The 22,849-nt window shown below is 35.0% G+C and overlaps 1 protein-coding gene across 6 annotated transcripts in view; it reads right to left on the bottom strand.

The window, feature by feature from the left end:
• ZZZ3 (zinc finger ZZ-type containing 3) overlaps positions 1–22,849 on the bottom strand; it is an 89,434-nt gene that overhangs the window by 38,557 nt on the left and 28,028 nt on the right. For all 6 annotated transcript variants that reach the window (XM_072974184.1, XM_072974188.1, XM_072974186.1 and 3 more), the window contains 3 exons: positions 18,394–18,526; positions 16,739–16,892; positions 10,275–11,830 (listed from right to left, as the gene is read on the bottom strand). In XM_072974184.1, the coding sequence (XP_072830285.1) occupies positions 10,275–11,779 (1,505 nt within the window). In that variant the 5' untranslated portion in view covers positions 11,780–11,830; positions 16,739–16,892; positions 18,394–18,526. The remainder of the gene's footprint in view (positions 1–10,274; positions 11,831–16,738; positions 16,893–18,393; positions 18,527–22,849) is intronic.

The raw sequence follows: 22,849 nt of genomic DNA, 5'->3' as shown, positions 1-22,849 counted from the left end.
ACTCCTGACCACTGATAATTTTGCCAGGGAGAGAATCCAGGAGAGTCCACCTACAGAGAAGTCAATAAGCCAGGTTCTCTTTAGAGAACGTGAAGCAGCAGCTCTGCAGAAGAAAGATCAGGTACAGTGGGTACCATGGCAAGCAGTGGGAAGTCACTGTCATTTGCAAACTGAAATTAAGGGAGAAAGGAGTGTGCAAAAAACATTCGTAAAAAGAGAAAAACCACAGTCCACAATGCACAAAGAAAAACAGAGGTAAGAGAGTATAACCTTGAATACTAATAGGTTATAATTTCTCAAGGCCTGGTTAGAGTTTATTTCCCGACCCTAGATATTCATAAGACTGTCTTACTATGTATTTAAAATAAACCTGTTTTCATTGGATGTATTTTGAATGGGTTTCTGATTCCTGTAACCAACAAGCTCTTACTAAAACAACCTCTGACTACAATGACTTTATTTCTCTCGCTAGTTTTAAATACTCTAATGAGGTTCCTTACTGGTTACTCAATTTTAATACTTTGTATTCAAACTGAATACCTTTTAAATACCATACAAAGGTATTCACAGGAAGTTTTTAAAAGAATGTGTGTTACTCTTTTTAACCCACACTTTTATAGCCATTCAAATAATGTTTTTCTCCTCCCTAAAGACTCCAGGTTTCTAGTGGTAATACATCTTAAAAGAAGAATTTTCAACTTATCCCTAGTACCTGTTTTTCTAAATCTATTCAACAAATTGAGTTTTCCCTCTTAATACAGGAAGCTGAATGCAACTGTACTGTGGTCAGTATAAAAGTGGCACAATCCCCTAGAAAAAATCCTGACCACCAGGCAGAGCAAGATTCACGTATTCTTCCCTACTCAATAGTTTCAGATTACTCCCTCTAAGAAACAATCTGCTGTAACATCTAAAAAAGCTCACCTTCTATTCTGGAATAGCAAATACATCAAAGTTTCATAGAATATAGACAAGCTAGTGATTTCTTGTTATAAACTAATACTCTAACAGGCAACACACCTCAAACAGAAGAAAACTACATCTCTGTTAAGCTATCTGCTCATTTCACAGTGACTTAAAAGGCACAGAACATGTCATATTTAATTATTTCTAGTATTTACTCAAAGTTATGTTTGCACAGAGAAAGCCAAGTAATATTCTCTGATGAAAATCTTTAAATAATAGTATAGACACATATAAATACACACATTTTCTTTCAAGTCCTTCAATTCAATAAAGACAACCCCAACCAAATTCTTACCATTCTGTACGCTAGTTTCTAAAGCCTATTGGCAAAACTCTAGATTGTAAAAATATATTTGAAGCCATATAAAACATTCTGATCATACCAAAGTTGTAAATTTGCTTTATTATACAATGACTTCCTCTCTTTGGGTCTGGTATTAACAACTGAGCTACATTTTTTTATATGGCCATGTAAAAAGCATTATTGTACCACCAGGTACTGTGTTCAGACAACCATTCCTGATCATGTGACACACCCTCTTACCTCCCCACTCCCTGCCATTATCTCTCCCCAATTTCTGAGTTTAGTGAACTATGTGAATGATTACATAGGTTATTCCATTTTTCTTCTGAAAATTTAAGGTCTAGATTTTTCAAAAAGTAAAAAAGATAAATCATCACTATTATTAACTCCATAAACTCAGAATCTTAAAGTCAAACCTATGGTATTTTAAAATGTCTACTATGAAAAGCATGTTAAATTTTTTTCTGACACTTCCAAAGCAGGATAAGGCTTGACATTTCAATGACGATATAATAACCAACTAGAAAGACATGGTTCCCTCAAAGAGCTTGAGGTTTAGTGTATGGTGCATGCTTACAAGAAATTATAGTTTGCTATGATAGAGTACACAAGGATTCATCAGTCTCGGGAAGATAGGAAAGATTTCTCAGAGAATACAATATCTAAACTGAGAGCGCCTTCTCACTTTGCAGACAGAGGAAGGAAGGTAACCAAAGAAATGGGGGTAAGAGTGTGCTAGAGCAGGCAGTTAGGCATATGAGAAATTCTAGAGTGAAAGAACATAATAATCCAGGAACTAAAGGTTTAATCTGTTACAAATATAGGCAGAAAATAAAAAACAATGTTTTAAAATCATGCAAAAATTCATTTAAAGAATAGGTTTTATTCTAAAGACACTTACTCTAGCTACAATACTCCAGTTCTGTACTCCAGCTACATTTACTCCAGTAATCAGAAAACAGAAGACAACGGCATTAATTTAAGAAAGTGGCAGTGAAGAAGTAATTGAACAAAAATAGTAGTACATTTTTCTAGACTGGGCAAATGAAAGTAGTACATTTTTCTAGACTGGGCAAATTTACCCACTACCAAACCAGGTGGGTAAAACGATGGTACTGAATACTGAGTGTGTGTGGAGGAAGCAACGTTAAGCTCAAAGTCAGACATGTTCCCTTGGGTTTACTGTGAGACATGCAGATAGAGATATCTTGTAAACAGGATGAAGCTCAAGAATAAACTGCTTGGAGATATAAATTTGGAAATCCATCAGTATATAGATGGTAGTTTCACAGCAGTGAGAGTGCTCAGAGAGAGCATGCAAAATAAGAAAGTAAATAATTGAAGCCTGAGCAGTGCCAAAAGTAAGGAGAAAGGCAGAGAAAGAGAATTCAAAATCATATTGGATAGACAGACATTGGATAGACAGACATATATGAAGCATTCATTAGAATTACAGAAATCAAATCATGTCAACTTTATAGAAGAGAAAACTGACAACCAAAGAAGTTAAAGACATTTAACCACAGTACCAGTTAAAAATGGTAAATGAAGGAGATTGGAGCACTCTTCAAATCTAGTACAACCTCTGTAAATAATTTACAAATAAAATTTCTTAAAATATTGAGTTTCTAGAATTACATGAGGTACCATTTTAAAAATAAAAACATTATCTAGCTATGATTGGTGCCTTAAAAAAAAAACACTACTTTAAAATATACTTGTTACATTTAAACTGACTCTCCACACCCATATATACGTTTTGAAGTATTTATTAAGAAGATACTTTAGGTTTTGATTGTAATCTTCTTCAATCGCACTTCCTACCCACACTGCCAATAAACTATTAGCACGACCCTTTCCTTCCAACTAAAGTTTAAATAAAGCAAAATAAGTTTATGACCTGTTAGCTAAAAATATTATAAAAATACATTTTAAAATTAGAGGAAGAATAACAGAAGAGAAGGTAAAGCTGAATCAAAGTTCTTCAACTTTCCACAAATGATAAAAATTATAGTACCAGGGAAGAGAGATTTCTGCAAAACACTCTTCGTTTAATGAAAAAAACAAAACACTTACAACAAACTGGATTAAACTGATTGTCACAGAAAGGGCATATTCATCATGGCTTTCTGAAAATACAATACGGATAATTTGGTCCAGCAAAAAAAATATGAAGGGTCTAAGAAAACAGCTAACTAAAACCCAGATAAAACCCCTTAATCATTTATGGTTACTATTTCAAACTTAGTAAACAATGTTTCATGTCTTCTTGTATGTCACTTTTCTCTTTTACCCATCCTCATGAACTGTATCTGAACCAGTAACCCAATTTTTACTTCTGCTCCCACGATAGCAACACCTTATCAACACAACTAAGACAATGTCAAGTCTCTTTTACCTTCACTCTTCAATTATAATTGTTATTATTCCAATTTCGCTGACTTAAGCTTCTTAGGGAAAAAAAAAAAAGCTTAAACTGATTTTTAAGGTATAACTTAAAAATTGCCCTCATTGTCACAGGAGCATCAACAGAAAATAACTTTCAAGTGGTTAAACTGCAGGCTGTGGGTGAGTGTTATAATAAGAAAATATACCTAATGCAGATTAAAATTAAATCAGACAGAGACTTTTCTTTCCATGGCAGAGTTGCTAACACTGAATACCCTCCTGCCATGTATAACTAGGAAACTGGAGAAAATACAGAAACAATTACTGTTAGACATTGGACAAGAGGCAGCACAGAACTGTGATCTGTAAGAGAGGGCAAACAAGCGAGCTAAGCCCTGTGATCACACTCATTTTCTACACGGAAGTGCTGTCAGTACTATGGGACAAGAACGGGTCTAGATGAGCACAGAGACAGGAAACAGTTTGAGGAAGCTGAGGCACCTGGAATTTGTGGAACAGAGCACCAAAGAAGCAGCAAAAGGGAGAAAAACAGAAAACAGAAATCTTGAGTTTCGGGCTGAACATAAAGCTGCACGTATAAAATACGAGATTCCACAGGACCAGGTGTTAACTACCACTGTTCCTACAAGCTAGAGTCATTCAGGTTTCAATCAACCCAAGCGAAGACCTTTTTAAATGAGACACCAGAAAGGCCATGCCATAGAAGTAAGGCTAAACTGCCCAGAATACAGCTGTTCTGGACTCCCCCCACTAACAACCAAAACCATAAGCCTTATTAGGACCAAGCTTATCATTAAGTAAATTAACTGCCTGTCAGAACAAATTTCAATCCTTTTAAAGAAAGAAAGCAAAATTCAGACCCTCAACGACATATTTTTAATGCCCACCATACGAATATTACTAGGTATGTGAAAACAAAATTGTAACACACTACAGAGAATTCTGCCTACTGAGAGAACCCTGAACAAATGACTCAGTCTCCTCTCTCCACTTCACAGATTTCCTATGTTAAAATCAGAGATTAGAGAGACAAGTCGAAGCAGCTCTTTATCATAACGCAAAGGAAATGGCGGTAAACAGATTCCACTGAAGAAAGGAGGAGAAAGGAAGGGGGAGAAGAAAGGTCACAAGGCAGATCTTCTCACTTATTACTACACATAAAAGAACACCTGATGACACAAGTCACAGAAATAGGGTATATGGTATCATCTACGTATTAGTATGTAAAAATTCAACATTTTCAGCATACCATAAAAATTACAGATATAAAGTTTCTGTAACTCAAGGCTAAACTTCAATTAGTCTCAAATAAATAATTATTTTAGATGGATTTTATGGCTACTGAGTATTTACTGCCATCTACAAAGAAAGTACTGTTGTTTATGCAGAATTTAGATACCTGGTAACTTACATAAGTAAGACACAGCCTCCAAAACAGAAACAAAGCAAGCAGGAAAACACAACTAAAACAAACAGCCCATGCACTACTGCTTATTCACCCATGCAAAAAGAAATTCCTCCACGTGTCACTTACGAATCATGAGACAATTCTGACAAGCTTGGTTATTCAGATTTCCAAGTTTAAAGAAAACTAAAAGTTGTCAATTAGAAGGGAAGGCTGAGTTATTAGAGGAAAGTACCATGATAACAAAAGTGACTAACGAAAGCCAACAAAAATGACGAAAAGAAAATTGTAAGGAGCCACAGAACTTGGAAAAGAAGTCACACTTTAAGAGCATAAAAAGCAGAGAGGCCCAATCATTTAACATAGTCAAAAACAGACCTATTCTGGCAGTGATGCCAGAAACAGTATCACTACATAAACTCTGTCAGGCAAAGATGACCCTAAATCAAGGAAAAAAGACGAAATTATACTTGAGTACAAATATACCTGGATGACAGCAGAGTCACTTTCAGAAACCACTGACATTAGCTGAAATAAAGGTGTTGGTACTCAAAGGAAAAAACAAAGACTTCACGGAATACTTCGATTAGTCAGCAGCTTACTCACTTACAAGCAAAAATTTTACACTTAGGACAGTTACCTTCCTCCTCCCATTAATCTTTGTACCAAACTCCTGGGGCCAGTCTGGCTCTTGTACGTCACAGCCTTTTCCCATGAACTGAGAAGCCGCACCAAGCATGAGATTTCCCCAGTGACTTCTGACTGTAACATGCCTAACCACATTCAAAACCACCCTCCATGAACTGTTTCTCTGCAAATTATCCAAATCCTCTATTTAATGTCAAAGTGTAGCTGTAGTTTTATTTCCCCAGTTTGTACATGGCAGCTATCCTTCACAGACACACTAAGAAAATGTCCTTTAAAACAATGAACATGGAAGTATTTCATTCAATAAGCAGAACAGGTTACTTACCTATAATGCTGATTCTTCAACAGATAAAACCAAATAATCATGATTACAATTACAGAGCTCAAGTTTATGGTAATGAATTCTGAAAACTGAGTATCCAAGGTCTGCTCCATTAGAGTTCTCAACCTAGAAACCCCAAAAGTCCATGGAATAAATCCTTACTGGATGAGGTAATCAAGTGTAGTTCACATTATCAATTCGAAGACAGAAGTTCTAATTGCATTTCTAGGCATAACGCATCATACTTCAAATAAATAACCTAAGAACTGTAATTTTGAGTTAGGAAATGGGGACTGGACATTGCCACCTATACTGTATTTCCCAGTTGTTGTGGGTGTCAAATGAGAAACTAGATAAAGCTGCTTTGCAAATTATGAATCACGGTACAAATGTAAAGTCGTTCAGGGCAGGATGACAACTCTATTCCTTCCAAGTAAAATCCAGCCCTAGTCCTGGAGTTTTCTGCCCCCTTGAAAGAAATTACCTTGACAAACAGTATAGGAAGTAGTGAATCTAGAAGAACTGATAAAGATTTTCCTACATAGCTTCTGAAATTGATGAAGTATCAAGTGATTCATCATAAGCACTGTACAACAGAAGGACATACTGTAATTATCTAGTACATTAATATTTTCAGAGAACTGTTTGAAACTACAATTCTTATAATGTGCCTTAATATGGCTTAAAAGTAACATTCTTACCTGAAGACTACATGAGCAAAACTCTTCAGTGAGCAATAAGTATCTTACTCTTACACTTTCATTATCTAGAAACTTACAAAGTGGTATAAACACTAGCAATGTTATTAATGAGGTAATCTTTTCTAAGAACTCAAGAATCTAGAAACCCTAAATCTGACTCTTCACCTTCTATCTGTTCATGAAAGCTTATATGAAGCCACCCAACGCCCTTCAAATACAGATTTATTTATATATTCTTGTACAGTGAGAATTCAGAGGCAATAGACCAAATCACGTTTTCATTAAAAAAATTATTTTCCAGTAATTGCCTTCTGAATTGGAGGAAAAGCTCTGAATATTAATATTAGGTCCAGGACCTAAAATCTTCCACACCTTCTCTCCCTAGAGCCAGAACTTCAAAACTTAAGAGATCAGTTTCAGTGCTTTTGATTCACAATCAGCAAAAGGCCAATTCCCAAACAGAAAGGGCAATCCACAGTTAAGCACATCATCTGAGTCAGTTCAGCTATTTAGGCCAAAAAGGGAGTCATTAGGTATTATCTACCACTTCAACAGACTCCATCAACCTTGAAGATGAGTATTGGGATAAAGTATATTTCTTTTGATTCCTCACTCTCTAATCTTTAAGAAGGCATATTCTAGTAAAATAATTCACAGAACTGTGCCAGAGGAGAAGATACCCTTTGGCTCCTTGCTCACGGTGGAATTCTCCATCTGGAAAAATAAATATGTAAGAGCACACTATGGGTTTATGTGCTGGAGAAGAGGGATGGCATCTAGACAGGAAACAGGGTAAGTACCAGAACATCTGCAGACTCATTTATCTGGCCTAGGGCCTAATTCTAATTACCATGACTCAGGTCTAAGTCTAGGACTGTACATACAATATCTTTTCAAACATTCACATGTGATTAGATGACCCTGTATGTGATATCCTTGCAAACAAGATGGATAAATTATAGGATGAATGCTACGACAGAAGGTTGCTGATTAAATAATCAACGTTAATTCAGATAACTGCAACCGGAATAAAGAAGAGCTATGTCCTCCTGGCTCCAAAGAATTATGCCACACTCAGTGTTTTCTATTCATAATATATTTTTTTAAACTAGCTGTCAGCAAGTACTGATACCCTACCGGTGGGGATATTCACATGTGGGCTGAGCAATGCCCAATTACCAGTTTCAAAAGGGAATTACTATCTGGAGCAATTTTCTAGCATGAGTAGAATAAGGAAGACAAAAAATGTTTAATGGGGTATGCGTACATGTCTGTGCAGGAGGACAAAAATCCACCTACCCCAAGTGTCTTTTTTTCCCCTTTACCCAAAGTGCCTTTTAATAACATTTTCCAGTGCCAGAAATTTACTTGAGAATTGAAGCACTAGACAGGTATCATGAGGCTGTTTTTAACAATGACAATTTGGGTAAAAAGAGTCAAGACACTTTATCTAACAATCTCTTAGCTCTAGATAAAAAGCATAAAAGCAGGGATTTCACTGAAAGAGATTTTATCTGTTGTAACAAGCACCCTCTTCCTAACCAAGATGCTAATCAAGATGCTCCCCCTCCATCTCACTTCTTAAGTGTCTCCTTTGGGGAGAGAGGGGGGAGTTAACAGTGAAGTGTCAAAAGGTGCTATTTTCAAAAGATCTGGAATAAGGCAAAAAAGCAAGGAGAAATTATTTATTTTGCCCAAAGTCATTCAACAAGACACTGATTTGAAAACACTGTCTTAATAAAGCAACTATCATCCAAATTCCAAAGGACTCTACACCCTAAGGAACCCATGAAGCTGTATCACTCTCATTCTCAAAGGTTTAGGAGTATGGACCTCCTTCTTCAAATGTTACAACCACTATCTTTAGACAATTGTTTTACAGGAACATTAGCTTTCAGAATCATCGGAAGAGCTCTTACCAAAAAAGTAACATAATGAATTAATGGGAAGATATTTTCTATCATTAATAACCAGCTAAGTCTTAATAAGTGAGCATCTCTTTTGCCAAAAAAAAACAACAAAAAGCAAAGAATAGAATTAACAGATTATCATTTTGTAAAAAAACACATTTCCTGAGTTTTTGATACTCCCCCAAGACATACACTCCACCTCCTAGTGCCTACAGAAAAGCAACTCTACTTTTAAACCCTGAGAGAGAATACTAATGATAAGAACTCAACTTATCTCAAATTGAAAAACCCTTCACTTATGAGTTGTTTTGTCATCTCAGGTTGGACTTCAAACATATCAAATACATGAAGATGCTAACAGTTCCACAAAAGGAGTACAATGCTCAGATAAAGTGACCTATCAAAATGCTATTTATAAAGAAAACAGAAGAAATTTTTTTCAGAAAAAAGACCTAGGCTAAAAGGCCACCATGTTATCATATTTGATTCTGAACTACCTATAATGCACGGAAAAGGATTACGGTATTCTACAACCAGGATTTAATATTTTCAACTGATACATACCAGGATCTGACAGTTGTCAGAGCAAAAACATTACAAAGGTTGCTCAAGTCCGGATTTTCACACAGCCTATATACTCTGATTACGAGTATTAATTCAAAAGCCTACTCTGTAGACGTAAAGGTGACTAACATACATGTCTGTCTTTTACTGTTGCTCATCATGATATTTATGGTAAGTACTTTTGTTAACAGTGACTTTCAGGACAATTTAGACACAGTTAGCTCTAATTCATTTGTGTTACTGCCCAGAATACTTTAAAGAAAATCTAAGCAAAACTGTGATCAATCTAGACACTGAATTCTGTATTTTTTAGTGACTTTATCACAAAGATTGAGCACAGATAGTATTTTAAGATATAGTCTCCCCTTAAAATTTAGAATCAAGAAAAAGCTGCATCAAATGCTTTATGTAGCAGACTAACTCTTGCTAATAAGCTAATTACAACATAACCAGCTGGCAAAGTATTAACAGTAATATCTACTTCTGTATATCACAAAAGTCAAAGAAAGATGATGCATAAAGCACACTTTTTAAAGCAAAACTTTTAACTGGAAGTTAGATATAAGCAACCAAAAGCAGGTTTGTAGCCTGCCAGATTTCCCATATTTGGATGAGGTCTAAGCGTCGTTCTACATTATCTGGAAGGCATACACACTTCACAAAGCTCTACAGCTACAAATCAAAGTGGACTGTGATAACTAAAGATGCTTCCATTTTATAAATTAACTCAAATGGTATAACACTTATTAAAGAAACAAAAACATCATAAACCATGTTTCACATGTCTCTTTTAATTGAGACGTGTGAAATATCAAAACTACAAAACCATACTGCCACTGAAGAGAGTAATAAAGCTGGATGTTAAGTCTTTTTTTTGGAGTTTTTTTTTTTAAGAGTTGAGAATATCATGGTGTTAAATCTAAAATTTCAGTTAAAGCATTATTTTTAGCTGTAATAAAAATGCTATAGACAATTATGAATAGATACTGAAAACTTGGGGAATAATAAACAAAGCAGAATTCATGGTTACCATATTTACACATACTCTTTGTTGTGTTTCAGTGCCACATGATCTGATTCAAAGTAATAAACATCGGGATCATCATCTTCCTCTTCTGTAATGTGTGGATTGGCACTCTCTTTGGCGGATGGCAAATGTCCAGTACTGAGTCTTGCCTCTGATGATGGTTTACTTAGTCCTTCACTCCCAGAATTTTCAGAGTCACAACATATCCCTTTTTCATTCTGAGAAATTTCATCAGGATTTGAGAGAGACTCACTTATGGTATCACTAACAGTTGCCTTTGTTTCACTGGGGTTAAGATTCGTCTCCTCAAACTGTCCGTTTTCTCTGCAAGGAGAACTGGTTTTCGTGGGGCTGCCTCTGGGAGGGGCTGCCCTCCGTGGCGAAGCTCTCAGAGTGTACCGGTGCTCTTGCGGTTCTGACACAGACGTCATGTGAGCCGAAACACAGTCTAGGACAGAAGATGGCTCCGGTTCTCCGGACACGGGCATGCTCTCAAGACTTGAGTCCAGGGCGTTACTGGTGTTTTCATTACACTGCTCTTTTGAGGCACTGCTATCTCCCACCACATCTACTTCCTCCTCAGAATCCCTTAAAGATGAATGGATTTCAGAAAGGGGGCCTGCAGCTGGCTCAGCAGTCAGCTCGTTAACACGTTCCGCAGGCAGGCAGGCAGTTACTATTTTGTGGTCCTCCAACTTGACCTGCACTTCTGAATGTGTGCAAGGCACGTTATGGTCTATATAACTGTCCTCCTTCCTACTATCAAGGAACATTGAAGTGTGGGTATCCGAACCCCCATTTTCAGCTACTGATTTTTCCTGCAACACATAGGAACCAGTGCTATTTTGTTTAGTGTTCCCATCGGGCTGACAGTCACCACAGTTTATAACAGCTGAATCACTGACATCAACACCATTGACAGCCAAATAGCCTGTGATTTCTTCAACTACTGTAGAATTAAGTGGCCCTTCCTCACTGACATTCACCTTTTTAATTTCCCTTTTCTCACAATCATCCAGTATAAGACATCGACAAGCTCGTTTAGTCCCTTGAAAATCTGCATCATTGTCCACTACTGTACTCCTCTGTTCTACTGACTCCTTGTCTGATTTTATAGGTGAATCTTCTTCTGAACTGTTTGGTGCTTCAGATCTAAGACAACGCTTAATTCTTTTTAAAACTGGTGAAACAGGTTCTGTTTGCCTTCTCTCACAATTCTCTACAGCCTGCCTCTCTATGTTATCTTTTTCTGAAGAAGGAAGTCCTCTTTTCCTAGGGCTTACCCATGATTCTCGAGTACTTTGCTGTTTTATATCAGTAGTTCTTCCATTATTATTTCCTTTCTGAATTTGCACAGGCTCTGGTCTCTTCTTTGGTGATCTTGAACGCACTTGAGAATGAGCAGAGATTTCTTCAGGATGAGCAATGCTACGATTCCTTAAAGTTCTACCACAAAAAGATTCATCCAAGCCGTTTAACCCCACTGTTGATCTTGTAACACGAGTAGATCGGGAAGCAGCCATACTATGGCAAGTCCCTACAATACGGTCATCATGATCCACTCATTGGGAAACCTTCAAAAACGTAAACAAAATAATGAGAAAAAGGTAATAGTTAATATACCTAAAACAAAAGTATTAAGCTATAACTTTTTAATCCACTGTATAGCCAATATTAATAAATTATGTGATATAATTTCTTTTATTAACATTTCCAAAAGTGATAATAAGCTAACAAATTAATTACATGGCACTTAACATGTCTCAGGAATCATTCTGTATGCTTTACATACATTAACTTGCTTAAGTCTAATGACATTTAGAATAGGCTATTATCATTCCTACTTCATAAATGAGGAGACTGAGGTGCTAACAGTCTAAGTAATCTGTCCAAAGCCACACAGCTAGTAAAGTACAGGGCTGGGCTCTAGATTCTATGCTCTTAACCTGCCTCACTGTGTGTTTGCCTCTCAGTTACACAGAGGCAAAGGGCCCAGAAAGACCTCTTTCAAAAGACAGGATTTCATCTTGGTTATTAAAACAATCATCTTGAATTTATATAGCAGCTATCACAAAAACTACCCCAATCACTTCTCACGTATTCTCAGAACATTTCTGGGAGGTTAAAAAGACGGGCTCTTCTCCTTTTAATTCACTCTTACTAAGATGAGTCAGATCAAATCCTTTGATAATAAACTACATGGCACCAAAAAAATGCTGGCTACAGAATTATTTATAATTAAGCAGATGGGTAGAAATCACAACCCCAGCTTGCACCTGCTAAGAGCAAAACAGAGCAAAGCCAAGTCACCCTGGTCTCTAAAAGTAGAGCTATAAACTACGAAGTGAAAGGAAATATTCTAAAGAGGACAGAAGAAAAAGAGAAAGCACCCCCACCGAGCAAATATCACACTTAAGAAATGGGGAATACACACGGAACCCCATCCTTTCCATCTTCAAGCTACTGAGTGTGTGTGGATGCCACAGTACTAATGCATGTTAGGGAGATGAGCAGGTTGTCTGGTGTGGATGTTTTGGTGTTTCTATGATACAAATGAGAGAGAAATTGAAAAATGTCCTGACTGATCCATCTGGATAAACTGGTTCAGTGATTATTTTCCAAAGGCTCTCCCATCAAGTAGAATAAAGGGGTGTTAAGATATCAAGACTCAATTCTCCTGCTCCTCTTCTGTTTAGCTTCCAAAGGATACTTTGCCACTTCACTGCCTAACTTACAATGGGGTGTAGCATGGACAAAGAGGCTAATAATGTTTGTAGCATAAAACTGTACAGTACCCTCTCCCCTCCTTCCTTTTGCCATCCTTCCCAAAGTCCCACCTCCTATAACCCTCCAAATGCCACTGACCCCTTCCCCCACAAATCAAGTACAATCTCTTCTGCTTCAACTAGAAGTATCCAACAGTTGGAAAGATTATGAAGAACTACAGAAGATACAGCAACATGCTCCACATACAAAAAAAGAAACATTAAAAGAAATTGTCTTCCTGTTCCTACCTGCTGACAAAATGAATTGAGAAAGTATCCTATAAAATAAGTTAAGTTGGTTGAATTTACTTTCAGAGTATAACACACTTTCAAATTTTTAATTAACAATTTGTTTTAAATCTTACAAGACTCACAAAATCAGCCCTGGAATTAAAGAATGAAAATTTGTTCTAGAGAATTCCACAGCAATCATGTGAACAGTAAGCATAAAATACTGAACAGAACTTAGAAATATGTTTTTCCAAGTAAACTTTCACTGTTCCAGGACTCATTAGCGAGATCTGACATGTAATTCTCCTTTGTTAAAATCTTGTTATTAAGATTACATTCTGTCTCTTTTTATGTGCAGGTAATAAACACTGAATGACCCACAAATATCACTTTTAATTACAAAATTTTAAGTTTTCAAAAGAGCACAAACTAAAAAAATTATTAAAATCAATTTATCTGTTTCTTGCACCCAAATCTGGAGCTTTCAAATTTGAAGATTACAGATTTTTAAAAATTAAATATCTATATAAATGTAACAAAGAAAACGTAAGTTAATTTTATAAATAAATTTTACTTATAAAATCTAATGCAAACATATATCTTCAATGCAAATCTGATTATATTCATCATGATTTCTGGTTTAAAAACATTACTGGCAATAGTAATATTTTATAATCACACATCCTTATAAAACTGTTTGCTTTACTTTTTAAAATATGATGCCGATCAAGGGCTTATAAACTTCAAATGATTCCAATTAACAGGCGTTCCTAGCCCTTTTCTTTCCACACCAATTCAAATAAGAGAAATTTCTGCCTCATTATTATTAATAAAATAAAACTATTAGTAGCACCCAAAACTACTCACAAAGAATATATATATATAGATTTCAATATTATAGAACATACAAAAAACATATTCATATCATTATAAAACACCACCTATAATGGCTTATTTTTCATCATTCCAGTGATCAAAAACTGATCAATATGAAATATTAAAACTTTTTTCATTTCTTTTGCTCCTTAAAAATTTTTTTATTCTGTTCAGTAACTACAGTGAAGCCCAAGTTTTAGAGTTCTCAAATTCTATGCTATTAGGCCCTACCTAAAGTGAAACTGTTTTGTGACAAGAATTTCTGTGGTACCTCAAACTCTTGCAACTCCAAGTGTGGTCCAAGAACTAGCACCATGGGCACCTACTGGAAGCTTGTTAGGAACGCAGAATGCATCAGGCCCTACCCTGACCTACCAGTTCATCAGATTCCCTGGGTCACTGAATGCCTACTAAGGTTTGAGAAGTGCTGCCTTAGACCACTGCATGGAAACTGTATTCTGTTAAAATAAATCAAGTTTCAAACTAAATAAGACCTATTTATAACATACCCTTTAATTCTTTATTTGATCCTAATACTAAAAAATTTATAAATAAAACCATGATCCCTTTGGCTGAGGAAGCACCAAAGAGGACTATAAAAATCTCCTGCCTGAAATTAACTTATTACATATACTAAGGCAATAAATTGCCTAAAATTATGAAGATTAGAGTTAGATGAAATTTTAACACTTCCCTCTGATAATTATTTCTTCTGTTCTACTCTTTTCTTCCTATCTTTTCTATTTTTGGATAAGCATTTATAAAGACACATATTTTCTGTAGTTATCTGATAAGCTGAATGCAAAATTCAATTACCAAAAAGAGACTAACAATGTCCTGATTATATCAACCAAATCTCAACAGGCTTGGCCAGACCTTGCAAGGCACAGCCCAAAGCAGTTGTCTTCCTCATTTTAGCTACATTAGCACAAGAGTTACTGAAAGAGATTTGGAGCACAAAATTGTATTTCTGCCAAAAATTAAGTTGCTAAAGGAACAGAAAGAAACTCGTTTATAAACTAAGTATCTCAGAAAATACCCCTGCTAATTAACTAGTCAACATGGAGAAGACATTAGCCAGCACACAACTGGAACTGGAAATTCAATCACTCTAGTTGTAGAGTTAAGGGAAACTGTTAACTAACAGATTCATATGGGCAAAATCCAATCTAGCAACTAGAATGAAGCTTTTCCTGTATGTTATCCACCAACTAATGAATAGATAGCACTTTCTAGAATAAAGGGAAGAGAATATAATCAAATGCTAGAATTCCTCTCTCCCCTACCCTCAAAAGTTTTCATATTATTAGAGGGCATATCTGAGAAGGACAGTCAACCAAATTTTAGCCTGTCCATTCACATTAAGCCCCAAATCCTATCTATAATCCCACATATCTCACCCATTTACTTGCTGTTGAACTACCCTCTCCCAAATTTGAGTCTACTTTTACCTCAGATCTATCTAAAGGATTCTGAAACACTCTTTAAAACACTATCAGCTATGTTTCAGATCATAAATTTCCAGCCCCTGTGACAACATCTGCAGAACTGTATCAGTAAGAACTGAAAGGAATAATGAGCATTAAACTAAAATGATCCACCTGATGAAACGCTACTCCAGCTATCACCTTTACTTGAAAGAAAAAAATGTCGAAAGATATTTCAAAGACACTGCCTGTAAGCTTTGGTTCCACTGTAATCACCAAAGCAGGACGGTTTACGTTGGGAACTGAGGGACTGACAATCCATCAGTGTCATAGCTGGTATTTATTAGCATAACATTTAGTTATATTAAGTGAATAATTTTTAGGAAACTGGTCGTAATAACATGTACACAAACCAAAGTGAAAGCCAAAAAGAATAAGAGCAATTCAGAAGCGTTACCGATGATTCTTTTCCTATTTGTTTACAACATAAACATGAACTGTTTAAAAATAGTTCAGAGACTATCTTTGTCATACAAATCTTTTAAGACAAATTTCTTCAGTTGAGCAATTATCACTATTATCTATAAGGTTAAAAGTATAAAGTTTAAAAAGAAGGAGAGTGAAACCCGGGAGCCATTTACACATTCAACTTAATATTAGCCTCTTTGAAGCCTGGGAACTCTTATCATGTACTGTCTTGTATAAAGGCATTGCTTCTTTCTTCCCCATTAAGAGAGTCAGATATACGATTGACTGATTGATTGATTGATTGATTGACTGACTGACTGACTGACTGACAGAGACAGAGAGACAAACACAGATACAGATAAAGCTGAATGAATGAGGAGAAAGAAAAGTCTAGGAATTTCATAATGCCCTTGAATTAAAAAGTACCTACACATATCTACCCATATCTACCTATGTCAAAGATAGATATAATGCTCCAGAGATTCCAAAGCACATAGTCACTTCATTTATCCCCTGTTGGGAAAAGAGTGGGAAATTATCTCATTCATAACCCATCCCCTATAGCTCCAAATTCCTACAAACTGCTAGCCAGACTGCACAATTTTCCACACACAGAAGGAAGTATAGAAAAATAACAAGCGTCCTCTCCTCAAATACAAGCAAACAAACAAATGAACTATAGTTGTCTTCACTACTGCAAAACTAAATAACTTACCTGTACAACCAAAGATCTATCATTGTGGAAATATTATCTCTTTTCCTTATATCCTGAAGGAGTTGGAGCTATGATCTAGAATAGAGCTTAAGCATCAGGGTTTCAGACTCTCAGCTTCAGCCATGGAGAATACTAGAACTTCCTAAATTCCTTTCTTTAAAATAAAATAATAAAAAACAGAATTAAAGAAGCAAATTAACTTATGCTAATAGATTTTAGCAACATCTTTGATAATTCTTGTTAACTTTGTAGCTTGTAGCCTCAGAGAAACTGGAAAAGAATTTTTAGAAACCAACAAAAACAAACCAAAAATAGCTTGAAATATATTAAATCCTTACAACAACTCAATATTATTTTGAGTCAAAATGTGACTCAGTTCTTTTCTAGAGTCTAAGGCAATATTGTTTTGAGGTGACCCCAAGACTGCCCTCAATAAGATTTCTCATACAGAATTTATAATCTCTTATTCTTATTCTAGAGGCCTTCCCAAATTTTGGCTTTCAAGAATGCAAAACTGGAGACTGACAACAAAAATAATTTAGGTTATGCACCCCAAAGCATAAACCAAGTCTTCTATATCTACATGATAACTTTGATGGTAAAGTGCTACAAGATTCTATCATAAAGGGAAATTCCTATTATTTTGGGCATATGGATTTTCAACGAGGACAAAAATGAGGATTTTCTGGTTTTAGTATCCAGTTGGCTAGATATTTTAGGGGGTTAATCTAAATACAATGCATTTCTTGGACAGTCTAGTTAATCACAGTTTTACTTTATAGTAATGCATTATGATATCCTTTTCAGAGAACCTGGCTAAATGGGTTATTATGAGTTCCTATTTGGAAATAAGGAGGAACACTAGGAAAAAGACTAGCAATGTTTGTGTCAGAAACTGTCACATAAACATAAAACTAGATATTCTAAAAGTGACACTATTTTTGGTAAAGGACTGCCATTTAAAACTGATGCAATTATCAAAGCTTTGTAAACTAGATTTACTGCCTAGTTTTAGTCAGCCAGAGGGGCTAATATCTAGTATCTATAGATGCAATCTTCCCCAGATATGTCTAGTAAATTCTCAAAAGCACAAGTAGGAAAATTGTCTAAAAAAATCATTTAATCCCACATTAAAAAATGTTGTAAATTAACATGAGGAGGGTGCGCAGTAAAACATGGTTCTATAAAAAAGTAACTTGACTTGAAATTTCACTTTTCTTGTAACAAGGATTTCAACTGCCAACTCCTTTATACTCAATCCCAAAATCCTTTCACAAACATGGTAAAACATTACAGTCTATAGTGTGTGGTGGTGGCGGCAATCATCAGAGCCAGAGAGGATCCACAATTTTGGATGTGTCTCTGAGTATTCACGGGCATGCCCATTCCAGCACTCTATCGAGTTCCAGACAGTCATATGACTATCCTATTTACTAGAGGAACATCACCCATTATGGTATCTGCCAGACAAGGAGATCTGCAACTGCTATTTTTACAGAAGAACCGATACTTACAGCTGAGTCCTACCAATATGAAGATAAACAGGATCATGCAGATGTGTTTCTTAAAAGCCTAATACACTTAAAAAGAAACTTCAATTACTTCCACTAACTAAAGCCCGCTTGGCCTTAATTAAGATTACATTTTTTTCTTACCTTTTTTAAAGTGTTTCGCCTAGTATTTGATTCCCAAGCGTCTGCATTTATCTGTCATCACTGTTAATGTCCATGTGACATTGAGACTTCAGGTATTAATTATTTATATGGTTGTACTAGCACAACTTGGTATCTGTGAAGGGAAACCACAATATAGTCACTACGGATGTGTTACTATTTACAGATTTGTGGATAAAACTGATAATATTTCTTAACACACAGCACACTGTATTTTCTAAGAAACTTCACAAATAATTCCTTACATTTAGCTACAAAATGTTATTTTCAACAGATTTAACACGAGTTGTTAACACTCTTACAAAGGCTTCTCAGGGTCCTCATATAAAATATTTCAAAATTCAACTCTAAATTAAAATTCTTAACAAATTTTAGAGCTCCTTAGATTCCTTTTCCAATGTATATATCTCATTTTCCAGAAGCCTGTAATTTCTCAGACATTAATTAGAAAAGTACTTTCTTTGTTTTATGGTAATATTAGGGAATAAATCTATAAAGCTTAAGAATGCAGTAAAAAAAATCATGATTTTCCCCTAAATATGACTTTAAAACATTCGATGTCCTTTAAAGTAATAGCTTTATCTTGTTAGATTATCCCTGTGACTAATTTGTCTATGTTATTTTAATGCAAATAGAAAGTGAATTATGACCAACTAAATCAAGATGTAGCTGTAAAAAATGTTCCTTAAAAGTAAGCTTCTTAAAACATATACTTGGTTACAGAGTATGAGTCTGAGAAACATAATGATGTGCTTACAATGATGACAAAAGCACCATGTAAAACTTTAAGTCACTTCGACCCATTTATTAGTGGAAAAATAAGCTAAAAAATATTCATACACACACATACACACACACACACACACACACACACACTATCAAAAAAGAAAGCTATCAATGACATTCTAAAATGATGCAACATGGTATACCACTCCAAATTCCTGTATAATAAAAAGAAGTAAAAATCTACATAGAAAATACAGATAGCCTTACACCTGCTTTGTGAATAAAATTTGTTACTGGTATTGTCAACCTGCAGATGTTCTCAGTGAAGTTTCACTAACAATACAGTAGAAAACAAATATGTTAATTATATCTCAGTTTTTTTCATTGGAGAAAAAACACAATAAAGTAGACTGTGATTCAGAAACACTGATACCTATCCTCAAACACTTAATTCTCTATGCATTTGATTTCAAATGTTAGAAAAGTAATGCTATGAAAAATTAACACAAATGTAAGTATTCCCAAACTTAAAAGTTGATATAAACTCTCTTGTAACTAGCAAGGAGTTACACCAGCCAAAACTCTTACATTCCCTAAATTGCATTCTTCATTTCACTCATATACATTTCAAATTTAAGATTCTGCACAAATGTTATGTGCTTTCTGGAGCAGATACACTACTTAGAATTTTGGCAAGCTACAATAGTTTTTAAATTTGAACTATTTAAACATAGAACTTACTTCCATAAGTTTAAAAAACTTAGCTATTCTGTCTTTTAAAAAGCATACAAAACAGAAAACAAATTATTTAAACCCCATTCCTAAGACCTTATTTATTCCTTGCCACAGAGCTTTGCTTGTTTTCACGTACTAACAAAATTCATTGACTATTCAAGTATTCCAAAAGCAAATCCAAAAACCAATCCTGACTGAAAAGAATTACTTTTTCTACTATTTGCAGTCTAACACTAGTACTACTGTGTTAAAAAGATTATAGGATCTCAGATTCATGGCACATATGAAATCACCTCAAAAGACTACAGAAAATCTCATGAGAAAATATTACCAGTTCTAGTGATATAGCAAAGTTATAAGCCAAACAACTTACTACAAAACTGTGACATCTAAGCTACATGCAGCCTAAATTATTAGACACTGAAATTTCTTCTTTCAGTTTTATAAGACCTTGGGGAAAAACTGAGAACTAAGGTTATACTATATACCCAATTCTTCAGTTGTCATGAGTGGAAATACCAAACGTGCACTCTATCTTTAAATGATTTTAAAAGAAAACAGAGAGAAAATTCAAAGCTGGTTATAAAAAACATCAAGATAATGGTCAAAGACAAAAAACACCTTTCTTAGACAATTAAGCTTATCACAATTACTTGCTAGAGAGATGAACTGAATTTTCACTTGGTACAAAGTATGACCAAAGAACAACACACTTTCCTGGCCCCCTAAATTGTTTGGAACCACAGGTCCAATGCCTTGGATGACTCCTACTAAAGATTTTAGAGATATGCCTATTTCACAGTCAACAGAAAGGAAGTAGAAAGAGCATCAGATTTGGTGGAAGGAGATGCCTCCTTTGACAATGAGCAAACCATTTTGCACTTCGGTGCTTCGTTTCTTCATCTATAAAGTAAGAGGAGACATAATACGTGCCTACTACTTCTCAGGGTTATTGTGCAGTTCAGTGAGATTATGTCTGTGAAGTACTGTAGCTTATTGGTTTTCAAACTTTAATGTACATAAGAAATTCCTGGAATCAACTGCCCCAGAAATTCAGATTCAGTAGTTCTGGACATGCATGCATGCATCTTTATTTTTAATTAACCACTTCAGGTCATTCCAAATTAGAGGTTCCCAAAAAAATGAGGATCATATTTTGGAAAAAAAAAATCTATCACTTTCTTCCAAAACTTTAGTGTTTCTAAGTATTATCCTAGGGACTTGTTTAAAATGCAAATTTCTAAAGCACATCCTTAGAAATTCAGATTCAATAAGTTGGGGCAGGGCACAGAATCCTCATTTTTATCAAACACTACAAGTAATTCAGATGTAAATAGCTCATGACCCATTCTTTTAGAAACCCTGCATGAGTCTGTAAACCTACATATTGCTCAAACTGTTCCCCACCTGTCTAGCATCATCATCAATGATCAACTTTAAGGCCTTCACCATCTCTCACTTGAATTAACCCACCTGCCTTGTAATTGGTCCCTCTACTTTAAGTCTTGTCCCTTACAAATGCATGGTCTAGAGACGGATCAAAAATGCACATTTTCTGTCACTTTCTTATCTAAAATCATTCCAAGGAATTTCCACTTCTGGCCAAGACAGGGTAACAGAAATGAGATTTATGTTCCTATCCAAAACAACTAGAAATCTGGACAAAATATATGAAAATGTTTTTCAGATACTGGAAACCAGACAGTGTAGGACAGTGAACAATGAAAGAGAAGAACACAACAACCAGGAAGTGGGGAAATACAAGATTCTTATACTGTATCTGAAGTTGCATAATATAATTTCAAGATACATTGCATTAAGTTAAAGATGTATACTATGAACCCTAAAAGTAAACACTATTTTAAAAAGATAGTTAATAAGCCAACAAAGGAAATAAAATAAAATATAAAAAAGAAAAAACAGTCAACCCAAAAGAAGACAGAGAGAGAAAAGAAAACAAAGGACATATAGGAAAAACTTCTAACAATGGCAAGGTAGTAGATTTAAACTAACTTATCAAATGTAAATGGTTTAAAAACAGTTTAAAAGAAGTTTGGTTATTTGTAAAAGGTTGACTGGAAAGAATAATTAATCAATAACTTTTAAAAGATTCAAGTTATATAAATTGTGACCATGATGGAATAAAATTAGAAATCAATATTAAAAGTCTATCTCAAAAATTCCCACATATCTCAAAATAAATAACATGGTTCTAAATATCCTATGAGTCAAAGACAAAGAGAATTGAAGGGAAAAACTAGACAAAAGTAGAACTAAATGAAAATAAAAACACAACATATTAACATCTGTGGCTTGCAACAAAACCAGTACTTAACAGGGAAATTTACAGCAGCAAACATATTAGACCAAAAAAGGGGGCAGTGGCAGGAGACTCAGCTCAGTATCAGCGTTCACCTGAAGAAACCAGGGGAAAAAAAGAATGTAATCCATATAAAAAAGAAAGGAAATAATGACAAGTCAATGAAATTGAAAACAGAAAAAGAGAAAAATCAATAAGCCAAAAGATGGTTCTTTAAGAAAAATCAATAAAATGGATAAATCTCTTGTTAAACTGATCAGGAAAAAATATATAAATTATTAATACTAAAAAACAAAGAAGTGATACAACTGTAGATTCCATATTTAAAGATAATTATTCCAACAAGGGTATCAAGACATATCATGGTGGGGGGGAGTAATAATAATATTTCCAAAAAATGATGCTAAAACAACTGGATAGCCACATGCAAGGGAAAGTTGAACCCCTATTTTGGATCACATTTAAAAAAAAAGAACTCAAAATGAATCAAAGACCAGTATGTACGAGCTCAAATTATAACAACCTTTGAAGAAAAGTAACTGTAAGTCCTGTTACCTTGGATTAGACAGTGGTCTCTTATATATGACTCTAAAAGCACAAGCAACCAAGGACAAACACTACATAATTCCACTTCCGTTTGGTACCTAGAGTAGTCAA

This window comes from Vicugna pacos, chromosome 13, assembly GCF_048564905.1.
Source record: "Vicugna pacos chromosome 13, VicPac4, whole genome shotgun sequence".
NCBI lineage: Eukaryota > Metazoa > Chordata > Mammalia > Artiodactyla > Camelidae > Vicugna > Vicugna pacos.
The sequence above is the reverse complement of the archived record's forward strand: the minus strand, read 5'-3'. Positions and strand labels throughout refer to the sequence as shown.